At 36.8% G+C, this 20,051-nt stretch overlaps 1 protein-coding gene across 3 annotated transcripts; it reads left to right on the forward strand.

Annotated features, from left to right (window-relative positions):
- The first annotated feature begins 349 nt into the window (after positions 1-349).
- On the forward strand, positions 350-20,007 carry LOC135073986 (peptidoglycan recognition protein-like). 3 transcript variants are annotated; one of them, XM_063968269.1, is made up of 6 exons: positions 350-559; positions 1,558-1,756; positions 6,831-6,949; positions 18,044-18,242; positions 18,974-19,092; positions 19,682-20,007. In XM_063968269.1, exons 1-6 carry the CDS (start codon positions 499-501, stop codon positions 19,879-19,881), a joined length of 897 nt encoding a protein of 298 aa, XP_063824339.1. In that variant the 5' UTR covers positions 350-498; the 3' UTR covers positions 19,882-20,007. The 3 variants fall into 3 exon arrangements, with proteins under 3 accessions (XP_063824339.1, XP_063824340.1, XP_063824341.1); XM_063968270.1 differs by lacking the exons at positions 18,044-18,242; positions 18,974-19,092; positions 19,682-20,007 and adding an exon at positions 7,545-7,859 and having other exon boundaries at positions 355-559; XM_063968271.1 differs by lacking the exons at positions 350-559; positions 1,558-1,756; positions 6,831-6,949 and adding an exon at positions 11,108-11,593.
- Positions 20,008-20,051: the final 44 nt, after the last annotated feature.

A 20,051-nucleotide genomic window follows, 5' to 3' on the forward strand; every position in this document is an offset into this window, starting at 1 on the left:
TTATTGCAAGAAAGTCTGATGTGCCGTTGACTCTACCTTTACTAGGTTTCAAGCTGTAACTCCTGACTACAAAGGAGTTCTGGCTCCGGGGCATAAGGCAACACTGTATCAATATCCTGATTAAGGGGGTGGCATGAGCAAGATGTAACAGTACTATCAGAAGCACAAAATTGTAACGATTATAGCTTCAAGGCGACTGTACACAGTTTGGTTTCTTAATTTGGTTTAGTTTGTATCAGGAAAATAATTATTTTTCTTTCCGGGCCTTTCTTGTTGTGACGTGATACGTAACCGTTTTATTGTTTCGCCGTATAAAGCATAAGGTTTGCAAACTGCACATCTGTCTTTGTTCCGCCGTAGGTGAGTGAGTAAGACAGGCGACTGGGCCCAGATTATTCCCGCTCGGTGCAGTCTTATCTTTAACTTGTAAACTTGTAAGCGTCATCGTCAGTGTTGGGATAACTTTGCATACAAGTTGTCGTTTAGTGTGAGCTAACAATGTTCCGAAAGTTGAATATTTTTGCCGTTTTTATCTGCTTCTGCGAGCTAGTGAGAGGAGGTAAGTTCTTTTGTTAGTTTTTAAATTAAATTTACGCACATTTGAAATAATACAAATCTTATTAATAGAAATTATCTCCATTAATGCAGGCACTAAAACTTTGCATAGATTAGTCTAATTGGTATTAATTTGATAAATCAATCATTTATTATTATTACGCTTGTTAGTGAGAAAATAATATTATAGATTTTACTTTAGACAATGTCAGCCAATATGATTTTAATTTAATTAGTAATTTGCGTAGATTCAGATCAGATATTAAATTTTAGGCATAACGTAGAAAGTTGTATTACTTATGTGATGAATTCCAATTTATTGAACGAATGCTAGTACCTAGTCAGTCATGGAAGTTAAATTATATGTATTGCCTGATATACTCAATGATGTAACATAATTAAGACACATACCTACATTGTAACAATTGAGGTGAAGGTTAAGCTTGTTAAACTTTAAGGTAAATATTTTATCAGGTAGTTCTGGAACTCTAGGGGACTAGGCTAATTGCAAGTTATCGTACTCAGTAGATATGTAATAAGTTTCAGTCAGCCAACTCTTATCCATTTAATCATAAAATATAGGTATCATCATCATCATCATCACAATCCACTTCAGGAACACTTCCCTCTCTAATTTATCAGAAGAAAATGGAGAGTTTTCACGGTGGTCAGACAGGTTAGGAAGGCTATGGCTTGCTCGCATAATATGTCTCCTAACCAGTAGGGCTTATGCCATCTATGAGCAAGAGAAGGGGGTGATTCCGGCAGAGTAGACAGGACCATTGTTCTATATTCATAAAGCTTCAACCAACCAACGCGTGCAGATCTCCACTGCTGGCACGACTAGGCCAATGACTGCTCGCGCGACCCATGACAGTCCGCGCGATCTGTCATTGACCTATGATCACGCCGTGATCGCGCCGGCGATGGCGATCTGCACGCGTTGGTGTGGTTGAAGCTTTAGCAATATATTAACACGAAGAACGATATTTTACGATTCAGAATGCGACGTTGTAACCAAGAAGCAATGGGGGGGCCTGCAACCGACCCATGTTCAGTACCTGCCGAGGCCAGTCGACCTGGTCATCATCCAGCACACAGCGACTCCCATGTGCACCACCGATACAGCCTGCAAGAACCGGGTGAAGAACATACAGGATTATCACATGGACACCCTGAATTGGTGGGACATTGGTTCTTCGTGAGTATTTCTTACAATTTATAATTGATATAGCCTGTAATTTGCTGTACTTTATAGCTAAATGTAATTTAATTTAATGGGAAGAATCTGGATGCGGGCAACGCAGGACCGGTCGTTACGGAAATCCTTGGGGGAAGCCTTTGTCCAGCAGTGGACGTCCTTTGTCTGAAACGAATGCACGATATTTATCGGCGGAAATTATAGGCTTTGTAATGTTGACTTGCGTAAACCATTTAATATTAATAGAAGCTGTTTGTTTTCCTTTAATATTTAAGGTGACACGCAAAGTGGGTTTAGTTCATTTCCAAGGTTATCTCTGTAAGTTTATATTAGGGGTCAACATTGCTTTGTCAATACTGACAGCACGGTAATAATATCATACAGTATTGTAACTTCATATAAACCGACGAAACGCGAGCTTTCCTTCGAATTTCAAATCTCGGGACGTGGTCGAGATCCAAAAGTTAGGGGTGTCGCGAATGTGCCGAAAGGACGTCGATGGCCTAGTGTTAAAAACCGGCCAAGTGCGAGTCGGACTCGCACACCGAGGGTTCCGCCGTACAAACGTAGCGGTTTACAATTTATGACGTATTAAATCAAATTACTTACTAGATATCGTAGTAGTCTTTAAGTTTTGATTCCATTGCGAGTAGTGGCGAATTTCAAAATATGCGGTATGATTATAGGTAGGTACCTACCTACCTCAGCGTTTTGAATTTTTGCGTTGATATAGATTTTTTCACAGTTTAGAGGCAATTAGATTTAAGAAGTGTTTGATATGAATTTAAACTTTAATATCTCTACGCGTTCATGTGAAAAAGGGTAGGTAGTAAGTTTATAATTATTAAAAAAATATTTTATGTCATGTAAGCAAAAATAATATTTTAATATTTTATGTAACTTCAAATTTATCATTTTCGCAATTTTTCCTTTATCTATACTATATAACGTTGCTTCGTGCCGAATTTCAAGATTCTGAGTTCACGGGAAGTACCTTGTAGGTTTTGATTCCCTAGCGTGTGACGGAAATTCGTCTAAGGTGTCGGTATAAACTGCTGTATCTTTTGATCGCGTTAACTTAGAAGTTTGATTTTTTCACTACTTAAAGGGACAATAGACCTGAGTATTTCATGTGAATTTCAGCTTGATACGTCCACGCGTTCTTGAGATAAAGGGTCTTGACAGACAGACAGACGGACGACAAAGTGATCCTATAAGGGTTCCGTTTTTTCCTTTTGAGGTACGGAACCCTAAAAATGACTAAGGTGATTGAATTTTACTGACCGTCTTAAACGGTCAAAGGATAGTGCCAATGTCTGGACCAAGTGCTGCCCAGAATCAACCCATAGTGCATTTTGTTCCTCAAGCCAATACTAATGTGTAAACCGAAGCGCACTGAAATCTATCCCTGGAGTTAAGAGAAAAAAAGAGTTTTGTTTTGAATTATTTACATACAAAATATCATCGATATATACGTACTACGCATAAGATTTCGTGATTTTGGCATTAAATAACACTCGCTATGTTAAACTTAACCATACTGCATCCGTACACCTTACTTTAGTGCGACTTAGACATTCTTTATAAGCGATCTAACGCTGTTGCAATAGTTTGGTTAGTTGACAGAAATCACTATTTCCAAAATGAAGCAAGAAGTTTTAGTTCTCTATCCTTGCGAAAAATCAATTTATTGGTGTATTACAATCGATTATTGAAGTTATTGTAAGCTAAAACTTCTTGCTCCATTATGGAAATAATTAATTTCGGTCAACTAACTAAACTACTGAAACAGCGCTTGATCGCTTATAAATAATGTCGAAGTCGTACTAAAGTAAGGTGTACGGATGCAGTATGGTTAAGTTCAACATAGCGAGTGTTATTTAATGCCAAAATCGCGAAATCTTATGCGTAGTAGGTATACATCGATGATATTTTGTATGTAAATAATTCAAAACAAAACTCTTTTTTTCTCTTAACTCCAGGGATAGATTTCAGTGCGCTTCGGTTTACAAATTAGTATTGGCCTGAGGGACAAAATGCACTATAGTTTCATTCTGGGCAGCACTTGGTTCAACTTCCATACGTGGATTGGCACTGTCCTTTGTCAATAACTAGTCATTAACTGTCAGAAATGGTCATTTTCAGTCAGTTTGATTTGAAATGAAAATTATATTGTATAAAACCAGCTTTGGCCCACGACTTCGCCCGCCTGAAATTAAAGTAACAGATCATTAAGTACTCATTATGATTAGTAGATACAAAATTATTTTAGTATACTTTTTAAATTAAATCTACTAATCACAAAACAACACGCATTTTTATCCTATTCCATTCACAAAGTATTTTGTTAGTCTAAATAAAAAAAAAATACAATCACAAAACTAGATCGAAATTCTAAGAAAGTAGACAGATGTAATTAGAATGGGTACTGTCAGTAGGTGAGCAGCCCTATCGCATGTTGTCATACGGTGACGTACCGCGCGGCTGTTGACATTTATTTCAAAAATATGACCGAGCTGACAGACAATTTAAGAATGCACTTCTGGTAATCAAGTAGTAAATAGATGAAATGTTCTTTAAACAAGAAGTACATAGTCATTGAGTTATAATGTACTACGTACTAGAGAAGACATGTCAACTAGACTGTTTCTGGCACGTAAATAGGTCCACGGACCGAAATTCAATTAGTATGTGCTCAGCGGTTGCTGTGACAACACGCTTGAGTGCAGTTTTGTTTTTTGAAATATGCCATCCTATAGACGAAAATACTGTTCAAATAACTCCAGATACATATTAAGTAAAAATCAAGGAATGACTTTTTACCATTAAGTTGTACATTTATGCACTTTAAAACACTAATTTAATTTTAATTTGTTAATTACAAGGCGGCAGCCATTTTACGAAAATTTCAAAGAATAAAAATCGCAGAATTGACACTGACGCATAAATTAGTATACGAAAGGAAGGTTAAATACAGCAATAAAAAGATTTTTTTAAAGATTATAAGCACTTTGTATTGCACAAATTACTAATAGTCCTGTCCAGCCCCTTGTGTTAAGCTAAATAAGCTTGGGTTACGGGTGGGCTCACACAATAGTCGTGCGGCATCATGGATCAAACTTGTTTGAATCTCACTGCTGTTGTTCGTATGCGACTGGTTAGTTAGTAAATCACCCTAATTATTGACACTTAGCTCACGAGATAGGCTAAAATTATAATAATTGTACAGTGTGTCTGGTCACCAGTGTCCGACCCGTTAGGGCGCAGTAATATGATCAATTTAATCGACAAATCCAGTATTAAAAAATTACAGCTATTTTAATTTTTTTAGTTTCTGAGTCCGGATGGATTCATTTATTTACCAAATCTACCGATGTACAGGACCTATGAGTATAAAAGTGATTCGTTCGACAGCTGAAAAAGTAAGCAATACGTTGTCATCAAAAGCTTCCATTTAAATTTCTTAGAAACACTTGGTAAAAAAAATGATGCTTCTTTTTAGATTTTTCAATGTTACAAAAAACTAGAAAGTTTTACATTTTTAGATGCACTAAGTCATTACCTAAAAACTGATATACCTTGGCTTTAAATCAACTAGTCTAGGCGCTAGCTACACAGGAGATGCAGCGGTGAAAAGGAGAGGTGGGAATAGTCTCGTAACTTCTACCTCACAGCTATTATACGTGTACTCAACCACTGAGATAGTTAACAATAGAGACAATAAAATAACTGAAAGTTTCTGACTTTCAGTTATTTTATTGGTTCTGGAGTGAAGGCGTAGGTCATCCCTAGCTTTGTTCCTACAGTGACGAGTGGGAATTTTTCTAAAATCTCAAGATGGACTGACTGAAGATAGCAGGAAGACGCTGGGTGCAGGCCACTATCAACTGGGCGATGTGGAAATCATTAGAGGAGGCCTTTGTTCAGCAGTAGACGTCCAGTAGCTAAAATGATGATGACGATGTTTCCTTACAGTATCCAATTCAATAGGCAGAAACTAAACGTAAACGAAGTGTCGCCTCTGTAATGGTATCATTATCTATAACTCATAATATTTCGTGCGCTGTTGGATGACAGTTTTAAACTAGAGATGGGTAATTTTTTTATCGAATTAGAAAATACCAGTTAACGATTCTCAAGGCGATTATCGATTACATTAGATTTTAATCGGGAAAAAAAATAATTAATGGCTTAAGCATCAGTATGAAGCCCATACGCACTTGTAGCACAAGTAACACGATTAGCCTCAGTCCCCTCAGTTGTGAATTCGGAATCGCCAGTTGTAATTTTAAAATCGCATCACAGAGTGAAGTAACTAACACCAAAAAACGGCAGAGCGAAGTGATTTCGAATGTTTCAACTGCTACGTTTTGTCACTTGTCTAGGAGGGCTAATTTTAGTCTAAGGGAGGGGAGCTTAGATTACATTACAGGAAACGCACAATATAATAAAAGAAAATAATAATAATAATAATAAATACTCTTTATTGTACACCACATAAAAAGAAACAGAAAGAAAATAATAAGAGAATAATGTAAGTAGCTGAACCTTTTTGCTATTGAGCACCATGAAAATTTAACACAATTTAACCGATTTGTTTATTTTCACAATCGTTTCACAATGTCTATGATGAGGCGACCGCAGGAACGTCACTATTCGTGCAATCCTATCAATGAAGTACGACATTTTCTGGTGCAGATTTTATCGCCATAAATTATGAAACTTGATAGTCATGGATTTGACTGACAGCTGTCCGTCAAATTCCCGCCCCGCACCCCGCACTGTACATATTTTGTTCGCGATGTCTGTTCTATACGTAGTAATATTACTTCAATGTACATAGTAGGGATTTTTTAAATTAAAATATTCTTAAAATGCATCCATTAAAATCTCCATCATTTTGTCACAGACTGTTTCATCTGTGGTTATTTATTATGGCCAGTTATGTTGTATCGTCAATGTTAACAAAACAATAGAACAACGCCAATTGGAAAAGCATGATGATGTGTTTGAATTCTTTTTTTTCTTTTATGGCTTTTTCAAATAAGGAGGTTGCATACTTTGTGACTTTCAGCTTCTACGTCGGCGGCAACGGCAAGGTCTACGAAGGCCCTGGCTGGCTGCACGTGGGGGCGCACACTTACGGCTACAACAAACGCTCTATTGGCATCTCCTTCATCGGGAACTATGAAAGTAAATATTGTTTTACCTATTAATAGACCTACGCAGGCCGCTACCAACCGGGTAACATGGAAAGCATTGGGGGAGGCCTTTAGCAGTGGACGTCCTATGGCTGAAATGATGATGATGATGATTAATAGACCTAGACCTATGACCTATGACCTATGGTGAAAACGGGCACCAGTGCGTCTGCAACTTGAAAAACCCTTATCACCTAGGGGTATGAAAAATAGTTAACGTCTTATTCTCAGACCTGAATAAAGGCATAAGTATCGGTCAAGTCGTTTCGGGCGTCTTTGATACAAACATTGTGGAACGAGAATTTTTTGTATTAGATGTTTCTTTCAATTAGGTACACATTGAATTTAGAGATGTAGAATATGGGTGTGGTGTGATAATTACATAATTACAGCGTCGCCGTTTGATACTAATTACGGGACCACTACAAGCGAGCTAGTAATTAGTCTTTCCTGCTAAAAAAAACAAAAGAAAACTGGTTCATAAAACTTTAGCGCAAACCCATAAGATTCACTTTCATTTTACTTGCAGACTTTCGTAACCTACTGTTACAGTAGCATTATTAAATTTTTCTAATTTTCATTTCCAGCTGACGTGCCAACGGCTCAGCAGTTAAACGCAGTGAAGGCCCTTATTAGGTGTGGAGTGGAGAATGGTCACCTAACCTCAAACTACCACGTGATCGGTCACAAGCAAGTACTCGCCACTTTGAGTCCCGGCAGAAACTTGTGGGCAGAAATCAGGACTTGGCCCGAATGGATGGACGACGTCAGCTCGATCAAAAATTAAAAGAGATCCGTGTTAATATTATAAATGTCTGTCTGTTACCTATTCAAACTTAAAACTGAACCGATGTAAACTAAGTGAAATTTGGATTAAAAATAGTTATAGACTCTGAGAAAAATAGTTTTTTGTGCCAGTTTTTGAAAGAGTGTGTGAGGGTCACGTCAACGGTAAAAGTCTTGCTTTATATTGTCTTGCTTTGCAACCGTATAGCAATACATAATGCTAACTTTCAGAAAGTGTTTTTATTGCACTATGGTAATTATTATGTAGATTTTATACTTGAGAGTAGTTTCATAACACTTGTCTTAGTTTTGAGTCACCGCAATGCTCGAGTATTCCGGATGGATACAATTTAAATCTTATTTTGTATGATATTTCCCTCCAAAGAGAATTTTGAAATGGTATCATTTTTAGATTTTGAATAAATCGCCAAATATACCACCGCGGAGACCCCAATCGCGTCTCTGCGTTCCATTGAATCGTATGAGCGTATGGATTTTTTGCGATATTTTTCACAATTTCTATTTTTAAAAATTACCTATCGATAGCTTACTTTATTCTCATGAATAAATCTCTAAAACTGATAGTTTGGCTAGAAAAAAATATTTTCTATCCACGCACTACGCCGGCAGCGTTCGGATCGGATATAGTGACGTCATCGTCCCCGCGCCGGGCGGTCAGTGAACACTACCTACACTGCGCGTGTCACGACACGCATTTGTTTTAATATTCAGTTCTCCAATCTGGGGGCACGGCAGTGCCCCCACCAAGTCGAGCAAAAAAGCGGTACGGCCGTATCATTCTTTCCTCGAAGCAATTCAGGCCATTTTCGACCGCCTGTAACTTCGTTGTGGATAAAACTAGAAGGCTGAATTTTCATTAGCTATGCAGGCATTGTAAAGACACGGTATATTTCAAATTTCATTCAATTTGAACCAGTAGTTTAAGAATTATAACGGGTCAAAGTTTCTTAATTTTGTCATTCGCTGACTGACTGACTGGCCGACTCACCGATCATCAAAATTCTAAGGCACTTCTAGCAGACCTAGAAGCTTCAAATTTGGAATATAAGTAGTGTTTGGTGTATGAATCAAGGAAAAACTAAAATATTTGGGGGCACGGTAGTGCAACCGCTAAGTCTAGCAAAATTTTTCAATTTCGGTCCAGTTTTATAAATATTTAACTACTTACCTAAATAAGTTTGTAATATCATATAAAATTAAATATAAAGGCACACGGTAGTGTCCCCGCCAAGTCGAGTAACATTTTTCAATTTCGGTCCAGTTTTCAGCTCAAGAAGTAGAACCGGAAAAGAGAAAACGGAAGGCTACCTACAAAAATAAGAAAATTTCATAGGTCAGAGAGAGGACTTTAAGAAAATTCGTTGCTGGTTAGATATACATACAATAAGTAGAAGGTACCGAAAAGGAAAAAAGTAGAACTGTTTACAAAATACAAAAAATAAATATATTGACTTGGCCATCGCATGAAAACACGTGTAAATTAAATTATTTAGTGCGATGGCCAAGTCAATAATTTATGTACAACGTTAAAGATTTCCTGGCCTGGACTTGGTATTACATGGATCTCACAACTTTTTACCGTAGAACAACTGAGTTGCGAGACTTGGTTTTTTTGACAAGTATTGTTTTTGATGGGATTTAGTTTTATCAATGTAATATTGCAAATAGGGTAACTTTTAAGATTTCAAGCTAGTTTTAGATTTGTTAAAACTCTCATTACGAATTATTGTAGCCTTTATACTTACTCCGAAACACACGAAAGATTTTGAGTATTAAAGTGAGATCGTTAAGATGCCGAAGTCGGTAAAATTACTCTGTACTAGTTAATTAATAAGATTATTTTACTAAACACCTTCTCTCTGTGTTAAAAGGAAAACGTTATAAGGCGTTTAGGTGTGTAAACTGAAAGATAATGACTCATGGGATGTTTTTTTGTAATAAATAGGTACATAGTAAGCACGGGTCGTTGGCATTAGGTTTCAAACTGGATTATCTTCTATAATAAATCTGTAGAGAGGTCAATTCTGTACATGAAATAATATTTTCAAAATAACTATCAGGGGTGATTAGTGATCGATACTGATGCCAAAAATGCAATCAGTAAATTTTTTGTCTGTCTGTCTATCCGTCTGTATGTTCCTTATAGAAACAAAAACTACTCGACGGATTTTAACGAAATTTGGCACAATTATTCTTCGTACTCCTGGGCAGGTTATAGGATACTTAGGAATTCCCACGGGAACGGGAATTAGCGGGAAAATCCTTTTGTATGAAAAATCTAAACCGCTTAAGTTAGATACTTGAAATTTAGCATGCAGGTACCTTAGTAAACTTAGAGCTTAGTTACAACAGGATATTGCAAAATTCCTACGGGATCGGGAGTTAGCGGGAAAAAATATTTGTATAGAAAAATCTAAACTGCTTAAGTTAGACGCTTGAAATTTGGCATGCAGGTATCTTAGTAAACTTAAAGCTTAGTTACAACAGGATATTGCAAAATTCCCACGGGAACGAGAGTTAGCGGGAAAAAACATTTGTATGAAAAAATCTAAACCGCGTAAGATAGATGAAGGGGGTAAAACGGGATCCACGCGTACGAAGTCGCGGGCGGCCGCTAGTCTATACTAATATTATAAATGCGAAAGTAACTCTGTCTGTCTGTCTCGCTTTTACGAGTAAACCACTGAACCGATTTTGATGAAATAGTATATAGCATAGAGATAGTTTAAGTCCCGGGAAAGGACATAGGATAGTTTTTATCCCGGTTTTTAAAACAGGGACGCGCGTGATAAAGTTTTTCTGTGACAAACAAAATTACACGCGGGCGAAGCCGCGGGCGGAAAGCTAAATATACGTAGTATTAGAACAGGGGATCTTTTAGAGCTAACGAGTCGTGTTGTTATGAGTCATCGCATGGAGTCATCTAATGGACACAAGTAACTAGTTTACTAAAATAACTATGATGACGCTTATTACTCGACATTTTGTATTAATTTTTTATTACAATAATATTATGATTTATGAGTATGAAGTGCGAAAATATCGCTGTCTGAATAAAATTGAATATCAGTGACTAAGCATAATCTAATTCAACTTTACTTAGCAGAACAGAGTTAACTCATCGTTCTATAAAACATATTATGTAGCACTATGCTATTTCGGAGAGGCTTATGTTCAGCAGTGGACGTCCTGTGGGTGAAATGAAGATGACGATGATGATGAGTAATATGTTAATATACCGACAACACATCAAGCTTGACACTGATGCATTTTATTGCAAGAAAGTCTGATGTGCCGTTGACTCTACCTTTACTAGGTTTCAAGCTGTAACTCCTGACTACAAAGGAGTTCTGGCTCCGGGGCATAAGGCAACACTGTATCAATATCCTGATTAAGGGGGTGGCATGAGCAAGATGTAACAGTACTATCAGAAGCACAAAATTGTAACGATTATAGCTTCAAGGCGACTGTACACAGTTTGGTTTCTTAATTTGGTTTAGTTTGTATCAGGAAAATAATTATTTTTCTTTCCGGGCCTTTCTTGTTGTGACGTGATACGTAACCGTTTTATTGTTTCGCCGTATAAAGCATAAGGTTTGCAAACTTACATCTGTCTTTGTTCCGCCGTAGGTGAGTGAGTAAGACAGGCGACTGGGCCCAGATTATTCCCGCTCGGTGCAGTCTTATCTTTAACTTGTAAACTTGTAAGCGTCATCGTCAGTGTTGGGATAACTTTGCATACAAGTTGTCGTTTAGTGTAAGCTAACAATGTTCCGAAAGTTGAATATTTTTGCCGTTTTTATCTGCTTCTGCGAGCTAGTGAGAGGAGGTAAGTTCTTTTGTTAGTTTTTAAATTAAATTTACGCACATTTGAAATAATACAAATCTTATTAATAGAAATTATCTCCATTAATGCAAGCACTAAAACTTTGCATAGATTAGTCTAATTGGTATTAATTTGATAAATCAATCATTTATTATTATTACGCTTGTTAGTGAGAAAATAATATTATAGATTTTACTTTAGACAATATCAGCCAATATGATTTTAATTTAATTAGTAATTTGCGTAGATTCAGATCAGATATTAAATTTTAGGCATAACGTAGTTGTATTACTTATGTGATGAATTCCAATTTATTGAACGAATGCTAGTACCTAGTCAGTCATGGAAGTTAAATTATATGTATTGCCTGATATACCAGGCCTGTTCATCTCCGCGAGTTTACATCGAAAACAAAACACGCACGATGGCCCACCTACAGGATACAATTCGACAAGGCCTCACATACGAGCGAACATTGACTCACGCACGCGTGATCTTGTGTATGATGGAAGAAAATAAAGAAGATGGTGTACTAAATACTGTGCAGTATTTAACTGCCTAAATAATAAAAAAACACAGAATGTACTTTTTTAAGTTGCCTCAAGACACTGAGAGGTAAATAAGTAGTTAATATTCATTGAGTTATAATGTACTACCAGGCCTGTTCATCTCCGCGAGTCAAATCAAATCAAATCAAATCAAAAAATATTTATTCAGTTTAGACCACAAGTGGCACTTATGAACGTCAATAGAAAATAATAAAAAAAGAAAAGGTAGCCCTTATGGGGCACTTTACATGTCTCCTTAACTTTTGGGCCCTACCAGCGCTTCGAGACAAACATATGGCAAGTGCTGAGAAGAAACGCCGGAACAAACTCAGTCACCACTTATTGCCAGGAATTATCTAACGGTAAGAATAGTCAAATTTAAGTACATCAAATATGTGCAGACTGAACTGACCACGCATCCTTGTCATCAATATAGTCTCGAACCTTGTAGTACCCTTTGGACATAAGGGTATTTTTTATATGTATCTTAAATTTGTTTATTGGCAATTCGACAAGGTTGTGTGGTATTTTGTTAAATATGGTAATACATTTCCCCAAGAATGAATTACCTATCTTATGCAACCTAAATGATGGAACAGCAAGTTTATTCTTATGTCTCGTGTTAAATGAGTGGACGTCACTTTTCTTAGTAAATAAATGTATATGTTTACGGACATACATAATGTTATCAAATATGTATTGCGAAGCCACAGTCAATATATTGATTTCTTTAAAAACTTCTCTAAGCGAGTCACGTGGTTTAAGACCGTATATTGCCCGAACAGCTCTTTTCTGTAAAATGAAAATTGATTCTATGTCTGCTGCTGAGCCCCACAGTAAAAGACCATAAGAGTTTACATCGAAAACAAAACACGCACGATTGCCCCCTACAAGAGTACTATTCGACAAGGCCTCACATACGAGCGAACATTGACTCACGCACGCGTATTCTTGTGTATGATGGAAAAAAATAAAGAAAATGGTGTACTAAATACTGTGCAGTATTTAACTGCCTAAATAATAATAAAAACACAGAATGTACTTTTTTAAGTTGCCTGAAGACACTGAGAGGTAAATAAGTAGTTAATATTATTCATGATAATTCATGCTAAATCATGTATTTCCTCCGCCATTTTCTGCAGATTGGCACCTCACGTCACATCATTTTACCGAAGTCAGCCCTATAGCTTCGGCGCAGTACCGATCACTGACGTTTGTCAACAAAACTTCTGACAAACTTGCTTGACTCTTGAGACAAGCTAAATTACACTATATTGTTAATGACATTGAGCATACATTTTTTTAAATACCTTCGCGAAGTAAAACTTCTGTACGTAGTACTTATTATTATTCTGTGGACCTACGTACTAGAGAAGACATGTCAACTAGACTGTTTCTGGCACGCAAATAGGTCCATGGACCGAAATTCAATTAGTATGTGCTCAGCGGTTGCTGTGACAACACGCTTGAGTGCAGTTTTGTTTTTTGAAATATGCCATCCTATAGACGAAAATACTGTTCAAATAACTCCAGATACATATTAAGTAAAAATTAAGGAATGACTTTTTACCATTAAGTTGTACATTTATGCACTTTAAAACACTAATTTAATTTTAATTTGTTAATTACAAGGCGTCATCGCGGCGGCAGCCATTTTACGAAAATTTCAAAGAATAAAAATCGCAGACTTGACACTGACGCATAAATTAGTATACGAAAGGAAGGTTAAATACAGCAATAAAAAGATTTTTTTAAAGATTATAAGCACTTTGTATTGCACAAATTACTAATAGTCCCGTCTAGCCCCTTGCGTTAAGCTAAATAAGCTTGGGTTACGGGTGGGCTCACACAATAGTCGTGCGGCATCATGGATCAAACTTGTTTGAATCTCACTGCTGTTGTTCGTATGCGACTGGTTAGTTACTAAATCACCCTAATTATTGACACCTAGCTCACGAGATAGGCTAAAATTACAATAATTGTACAGTGTGTCTGGTCACCAGTGTCCGACCCGTTAGGGCGCAGTAATATGATCAATTTAATCGACAAATCCAGTATTAAAAAATTACAGCTATTTTAATTTTTTTAGTTTCTGAGTCCGGATGGATTCATTTATTTACCAAATCTACCGATGTACAGGACCTATGAGTATAAAAGTGATTCGTTCGACAGCTGAAAAAGTAAGCAATACGTTGTCATCAAAAGCTTCCATTTAAATTTCTTAGAAACACTTGAACGTAAAAAAAATGATGCTTCTTTTTAGATTTTTCAATGTTGCAAAAAACTAGAAAGTTTTACATTTTTAGATGCACTAAGTCATTACCTAAAAACTGATATACCTTGGCTTTAAATCAACTAGTCTAGGTGCTAGCTACACAGGAGATGCAGCGGTGAAAAGGAGAGGTGGGAATAGTCCCGTAACTTCTACCTCACAGCTATTATACGTGTACTCAACCACTGAGATAGTTAACAATAGAGACAATAAAATAACTGAAAGTTTCTGACTTTCAGTTATTTGATTGGTTCTGGAGTGAAGGCGTGGGTCATCCCTAGCTTTGTTCCTACCGTGACGAGTGGGAATTTTTCTAAAATCTCAAGATGGACTGACTGAAGATAGCAGGAAGACGCTGGGTGCAGGCCACTATCAACTGGGCGATGTGGAAATCATTAGAGGAGGCCTTTGTTCAGCAGTGGACGTCCAGTAGCTAAAATGATGATGACGATGTTTCCTTACAGTATCCAATTCAATAGGCAGAAACTAAACGTAAACGAAGTGTCGCCTCTGTAATGGTATCATTATCTATAACTCATAATATTTCGTGCGCTGTTGGATGACAGTTTTAAACTAGAGATGGGTAATTTTTTTATCGAATTAGAAAATACCAGTTAACGATTCTCAAGGCAATATCGATTACATTAGATTTTAATCGGGAAGAAAAATAATTAATGGCTTAAGCATCAGTATGAAGCCCATACGCACTTGTAGCACAAGTAACACGATTAGCCTCAGTCCCCTAAGTTGTGAATTCGGAATCGCCAGTTGTAATTTTAAAATCGCATCACAGAGTGAAGTAACTAACACCAAAAAACGGCAGAGCGAAGTGATTTCGAATGTTTCAACTGCTACGTTTTGTCCCTTGTCTAGGAGGGCTAATTTTAGTCTAAGGGAGGGGAGCTTAGATTACATTACAGGAAACGCACAATATAATAATAAAAGAAAATAATGTAAGTAGCTGAACCTTTTTGCTATTGAGCACCATGAAAATTTAACACAATTTAGCCGATTTGTTTATTTTCACAGTCGATTCACAATGTCTATGATGAGGCGACCGCAGGAACGTCACTATTCGTGCAATCCTATCAATGAAGTACGACATTTTCTGGTGCAGATTTTATCGCCATAAATTATGAAACTTGATAGTCATGGATTTGACTGACAGCTGTCCGTCAAATTCCCGCCCCGCACCCCGCACTGTACATATTTTGTTCGCGATGTCTGTTTTATACGTAGTAATATTACTTCAATGTTAATATTATTCATGATAATTCATGCTAAATCATGTATTTCCTCCGCCATTTTCCGCAGTTTGGCACCTCACGTCACATCATTTTACCGAAGTCAGCCCTATAGCTTCGGCGCAGTGCCGATCACTGACGTTTGTCAACAAAATGGTGCTTGACTCTTGAGACAAGCTAAATTACACCATATTGTTAATGCCAATGAGCATACATTTTTTTAAATACCTTCGCGAAGTAAAACTTCTGTACGTAGTACTTATTATTATTCTGTGGATATACTCAATGATGTAACATAATTAAGAATAGCTCAACGACGCTTGCTTGTTTTCATTTGATAAGGGAAGTAACACAAAATCTAAATGACGCAATGCACACATTAGCCATATTTTTAGACATGAGCAAAGCTTTTGATTTTGTCTCTCATAAGCTGCTACTTAACAAACTGGATAGATATGGTATAAGGGGAAACGCTCTATCCTGGATAGAAAGCTATCTAACGGATCGTCAACAGTGCGTAGAAATCACAAGAATATCTGAGAATGTTAAGAAAACATACTCATCTTCATACTGCTATTAGATGCGGTGTTCCCCAGGGTAGCGTATTAGGACCGTTGTTATTTCTTTTGTACATTAATGACTTGCCAAATGTCACTAACCAACGATGTTTACTTTTTGCCGACGATACCACTCTTACCGTTAAATGTAAAAATAAAGAAGAGTTAGATCGTATTGCAAGTACTGAATTATGTAAAATAATAAAATGGCTTGAATGTAATAATTTGAATCTTAATGTTAATAAAACCAAATATATTAAATTTGAAGCAAAATTCAACAATGACATAAAACTACTTGACATATATTGTGACAATCGTAAAATAGAACATATAAATTCGACAAAGTTTTTAGGATTAAAAATAGATCAATTTTGTAATTGGAAAGACCATATTGACTATATAGTTAGCAAAATTGACAGATTTGTTTACGCCCTCCGCAGAGTTAGACAAGTAGCATCTAAAGATGCAGCAGTCATGGCTTATCATGGATATGTGGGATCTGTGCTACGATATGGTCTCATATTATGGGGAAACTCTGTGGATATGCCAAGAGCTTTTAAAGTGCAAAAGAAATGTATTCGATCAATCTGTGGGGTACATTATTTGGATAGTTGTAAACCTCTATTCAAGGCTCTAAACATTTACCACTTCCCTGCCTATATATATTGGAAATTTCGATTTTTGTTAAAAGATACATTCATCTCTTCGATAAAAACAAAGACTTTGATAGGCAGGAAAACTGAAAATTTGAGAATTCCTCCACAAAGATTGACCCTCTACTCAAGGAATGTGTATTGTATGGCAATAAAAATATTTAATAAATTACCCGAAGATATTAAAACATTGACATTTACTAAATTTAGAAATAATTTATTAGAATTCTTAAAACAAAAGATGTATTACACAGTCAATGAATTCCTGACAGAAAAATCTTTTTGACATTTTGTACTTGACATCTAAAAATTTCTTAAAATATGACATTGTGTATCATTGACATTGTATGAATCTAATGTAATAATATGTTTGTGCTATTTCAATAGTTCATAATCATTTTCTGACATTTGCATGACATTCAATTAATAATGATACTACTTTTTAATATTAAAAACATAACCGTATTTTTTGTAATATTTGCACATCGTATGTACGATAGAATATGTTGGAAACTTCTCTTTTTAAAACCATTTGTAACCGTATTCTGGCAAATAAATGATTTATTATTATTATTATTATTAAGACACATACCTACATTGTAACAATTGAGGTGAAGGTTAAGCTTGTTAAACTTTAAGGTAAATATTTTATCAGGTAGTTCTGGAACTCTAGGGGACTAGGCTAATTGCAAGTTATCGTACTCAGTATGTAATAAGTTCCAGTCAGCCAACTCTTATCCATTTAATCATAAAATATAGGTATCATCATCATCATCATCACAATCCACTTCAGGAACACTTCCCTCTCTAATTTATCAGAAGAAAATGGAGAGTTTTCACGGTGGTCAGACAGGTTAGGAAGGCTATGGCTTGCTCGCATAATATGTCTCCTAACCAGTAGGGCTTATGCCATCTATGAGCAAGAGAAGGGGGTGATTCCGGCAGAGTAGACAGGACCATTGTTCTATATTCATAAAGCTTCAACCAACCAACGCGTGCAGATCTCCACCGCTGGCACGACTAGGCCAATGACTGGTCGCGCGACCCATGACAGTCCGCGCGATCTGTCATTGACCTATGATCACGCCGTGATCGCGCCGGCGATGGCGATCTGCACGCGTCGGTGTGGTTGAAGCTTTAGCAATATAATAACACGAAAAACGATATTTTACGATTCAGAATGCGACGTTGTAACCAAGAAGGAATGGGGGGGCCTGGAACCGACCCATGTTCAGTACCTGCCGAGACCAGTTGACCTGGTCATCATCCAGCACACAACGACTCCCATGTGCACCACCGATACAGCCTGTAAGAATGAGGTGAAGAGCATACAGGATTATCTCATGGACTTCATGGATTGGTGGGACATTGGTTCTTCGTGAGTATTTCTTTTAATTCATAATTTATTGGTCTATTCCACTATCACCCAGGTGATCAAAGTGAACTCCAGGCGACACTTTGGAGTTCTTTAATCACTCATGGATAAGAAGTCCACTTTGATCACCTAGGTGATCTTATCCATAGGTGATCAAAAAACACCGAAGTGTCGCCTGGAATCTAGGAATAGACCAATTATGTCTGTCATTAGCTGTTTATGTATTTTTATCGGGGGAAATTATAGATTTTGTAATGTTGCATTGTGTAAACCATTTATTATGTTGTTAATAGAATCTGTTTGTTTCCTTATAATATTATTAAGGCGATAATGCAAAGTGTAGTTCATTTCCAAGGTTATCTCTAGAGTCAATATTAATAGGGTCAACACTGACAAGAATGCACTTCTGGTGATCGAAAAGTAATAAATAGATAAATTATTTAAACAAGAAATAGTAGGGATTTTCTAAAAATACATCTAATAATCTCCAACATTTTGTCACAAACTGTTTAATCTGTGGTTATTTTTTATGGACAGTTAAGTTATTTCGTCACTGTTAATGAAACCGTTGTGGCTAAACGCAAACCGCGAAAGCCATGAAAAAAAAAGTTAATGAAACAATAGAACAACGCCAATTGAAAAAGCATGATGTGTTTGAATTTAAAATTTAAATTCTTTTTTTTTCTTTTATGGCTTTTTTCAAATAAGGAGGTTGCATACTTTGTGACTTTCAGCTTCTACGTCGGCGGCAACGGCAAGGTCTACGAAGGCCCTGGCTGGCTGCACGTGGGGGCGCACACTTACGGCTACAACAAACGCTCTATTGGCATCTCCTTCATCGGGAACTATGAAAGTAAATATTGTTTTACCTAATACGAGTAATAGACATAGTGTGCCCGCGGCTTGAAAAACCCTCATAACTTAGGGGTATGAATAAACTTCCTATTCTCAGACCTGAATAAAGGCATAAGAATCGGTCAAGTCGTTTCGGGCGTCTTTGATACAAACATTGTGGAACGAGAATTTTATGTATTAGATGTTTCTTTCAATTAGGTACACATTGAATTTAGAGATGTAGAATATGGCTGTGGTGTGATAATTACATAATTACAGCGTCACCGTTTGAAACTAATTACAGGACCACTACAAGCGAGCTAGTAATTAGTCTTTCCTGCGAAAAAAAAAAACAAAAGAAAACTGTTTCAAAAAGTACCTATAACTTTAGAGCAAATCATTCAACAGCAAAATATTCACTTTCATTTTACCTAAACGCCCGTATACACAAACATTACTATAAGGTCTCACAGTGCGCGTGGACGCACAGGGTGACACACGAACACAATCACAAAGCTCTTTTCAACGCTGTATCGTTTGGGAATACGGGTGAAAGACTATCATAACCTACTGTGCTACTATTAAATTTTTCCAATTTTCATTTCCAGCTGACGTGCCAACGGCTCAGCAATTGAACGCAGTGAAGGCCCTCCTTAGGTGTGGAGTGGAGAACGGTCACCTAACCTCAAACTATCACGTGATCGGTGCCAAGCAAGTACTCGCCACTTTGAGTCCTGGCAGGAACTTGTGGGCAGAAATCAGGACTTGGCCCGAATGGATGGACGACGTCAGCTCGATCAAAAATTAAAAGAGATCCGTGCTAATATTATTGTCTGTCTGTTACCTATTTATGCTTAAAACTGAACCGATGTAGATAAGTGAAATTTGGAATAGAGATAGTTTTAGACCCTGGAAAAAATAGTTACAGTTTTTGTGCCAGTTTTTGAAACACGTACAGTACAAGGTAAATTGTCTTGC

The sequence above is a fragment of the Ostrinia nubilalis genome, chromosome 8 (assembly GCF_963855985.1).
Source record: "Ostrinia nubilalis chromosome 8, ilOstNubi1.1, whole genome shotgun sequence".
Taxonomy (NCBI): Eukaryota; Metazoa; Arthropoda; class Insecta; order Lepidoptera; family Crambidae; genus Ostrinia; species Ostrinia nubilalis.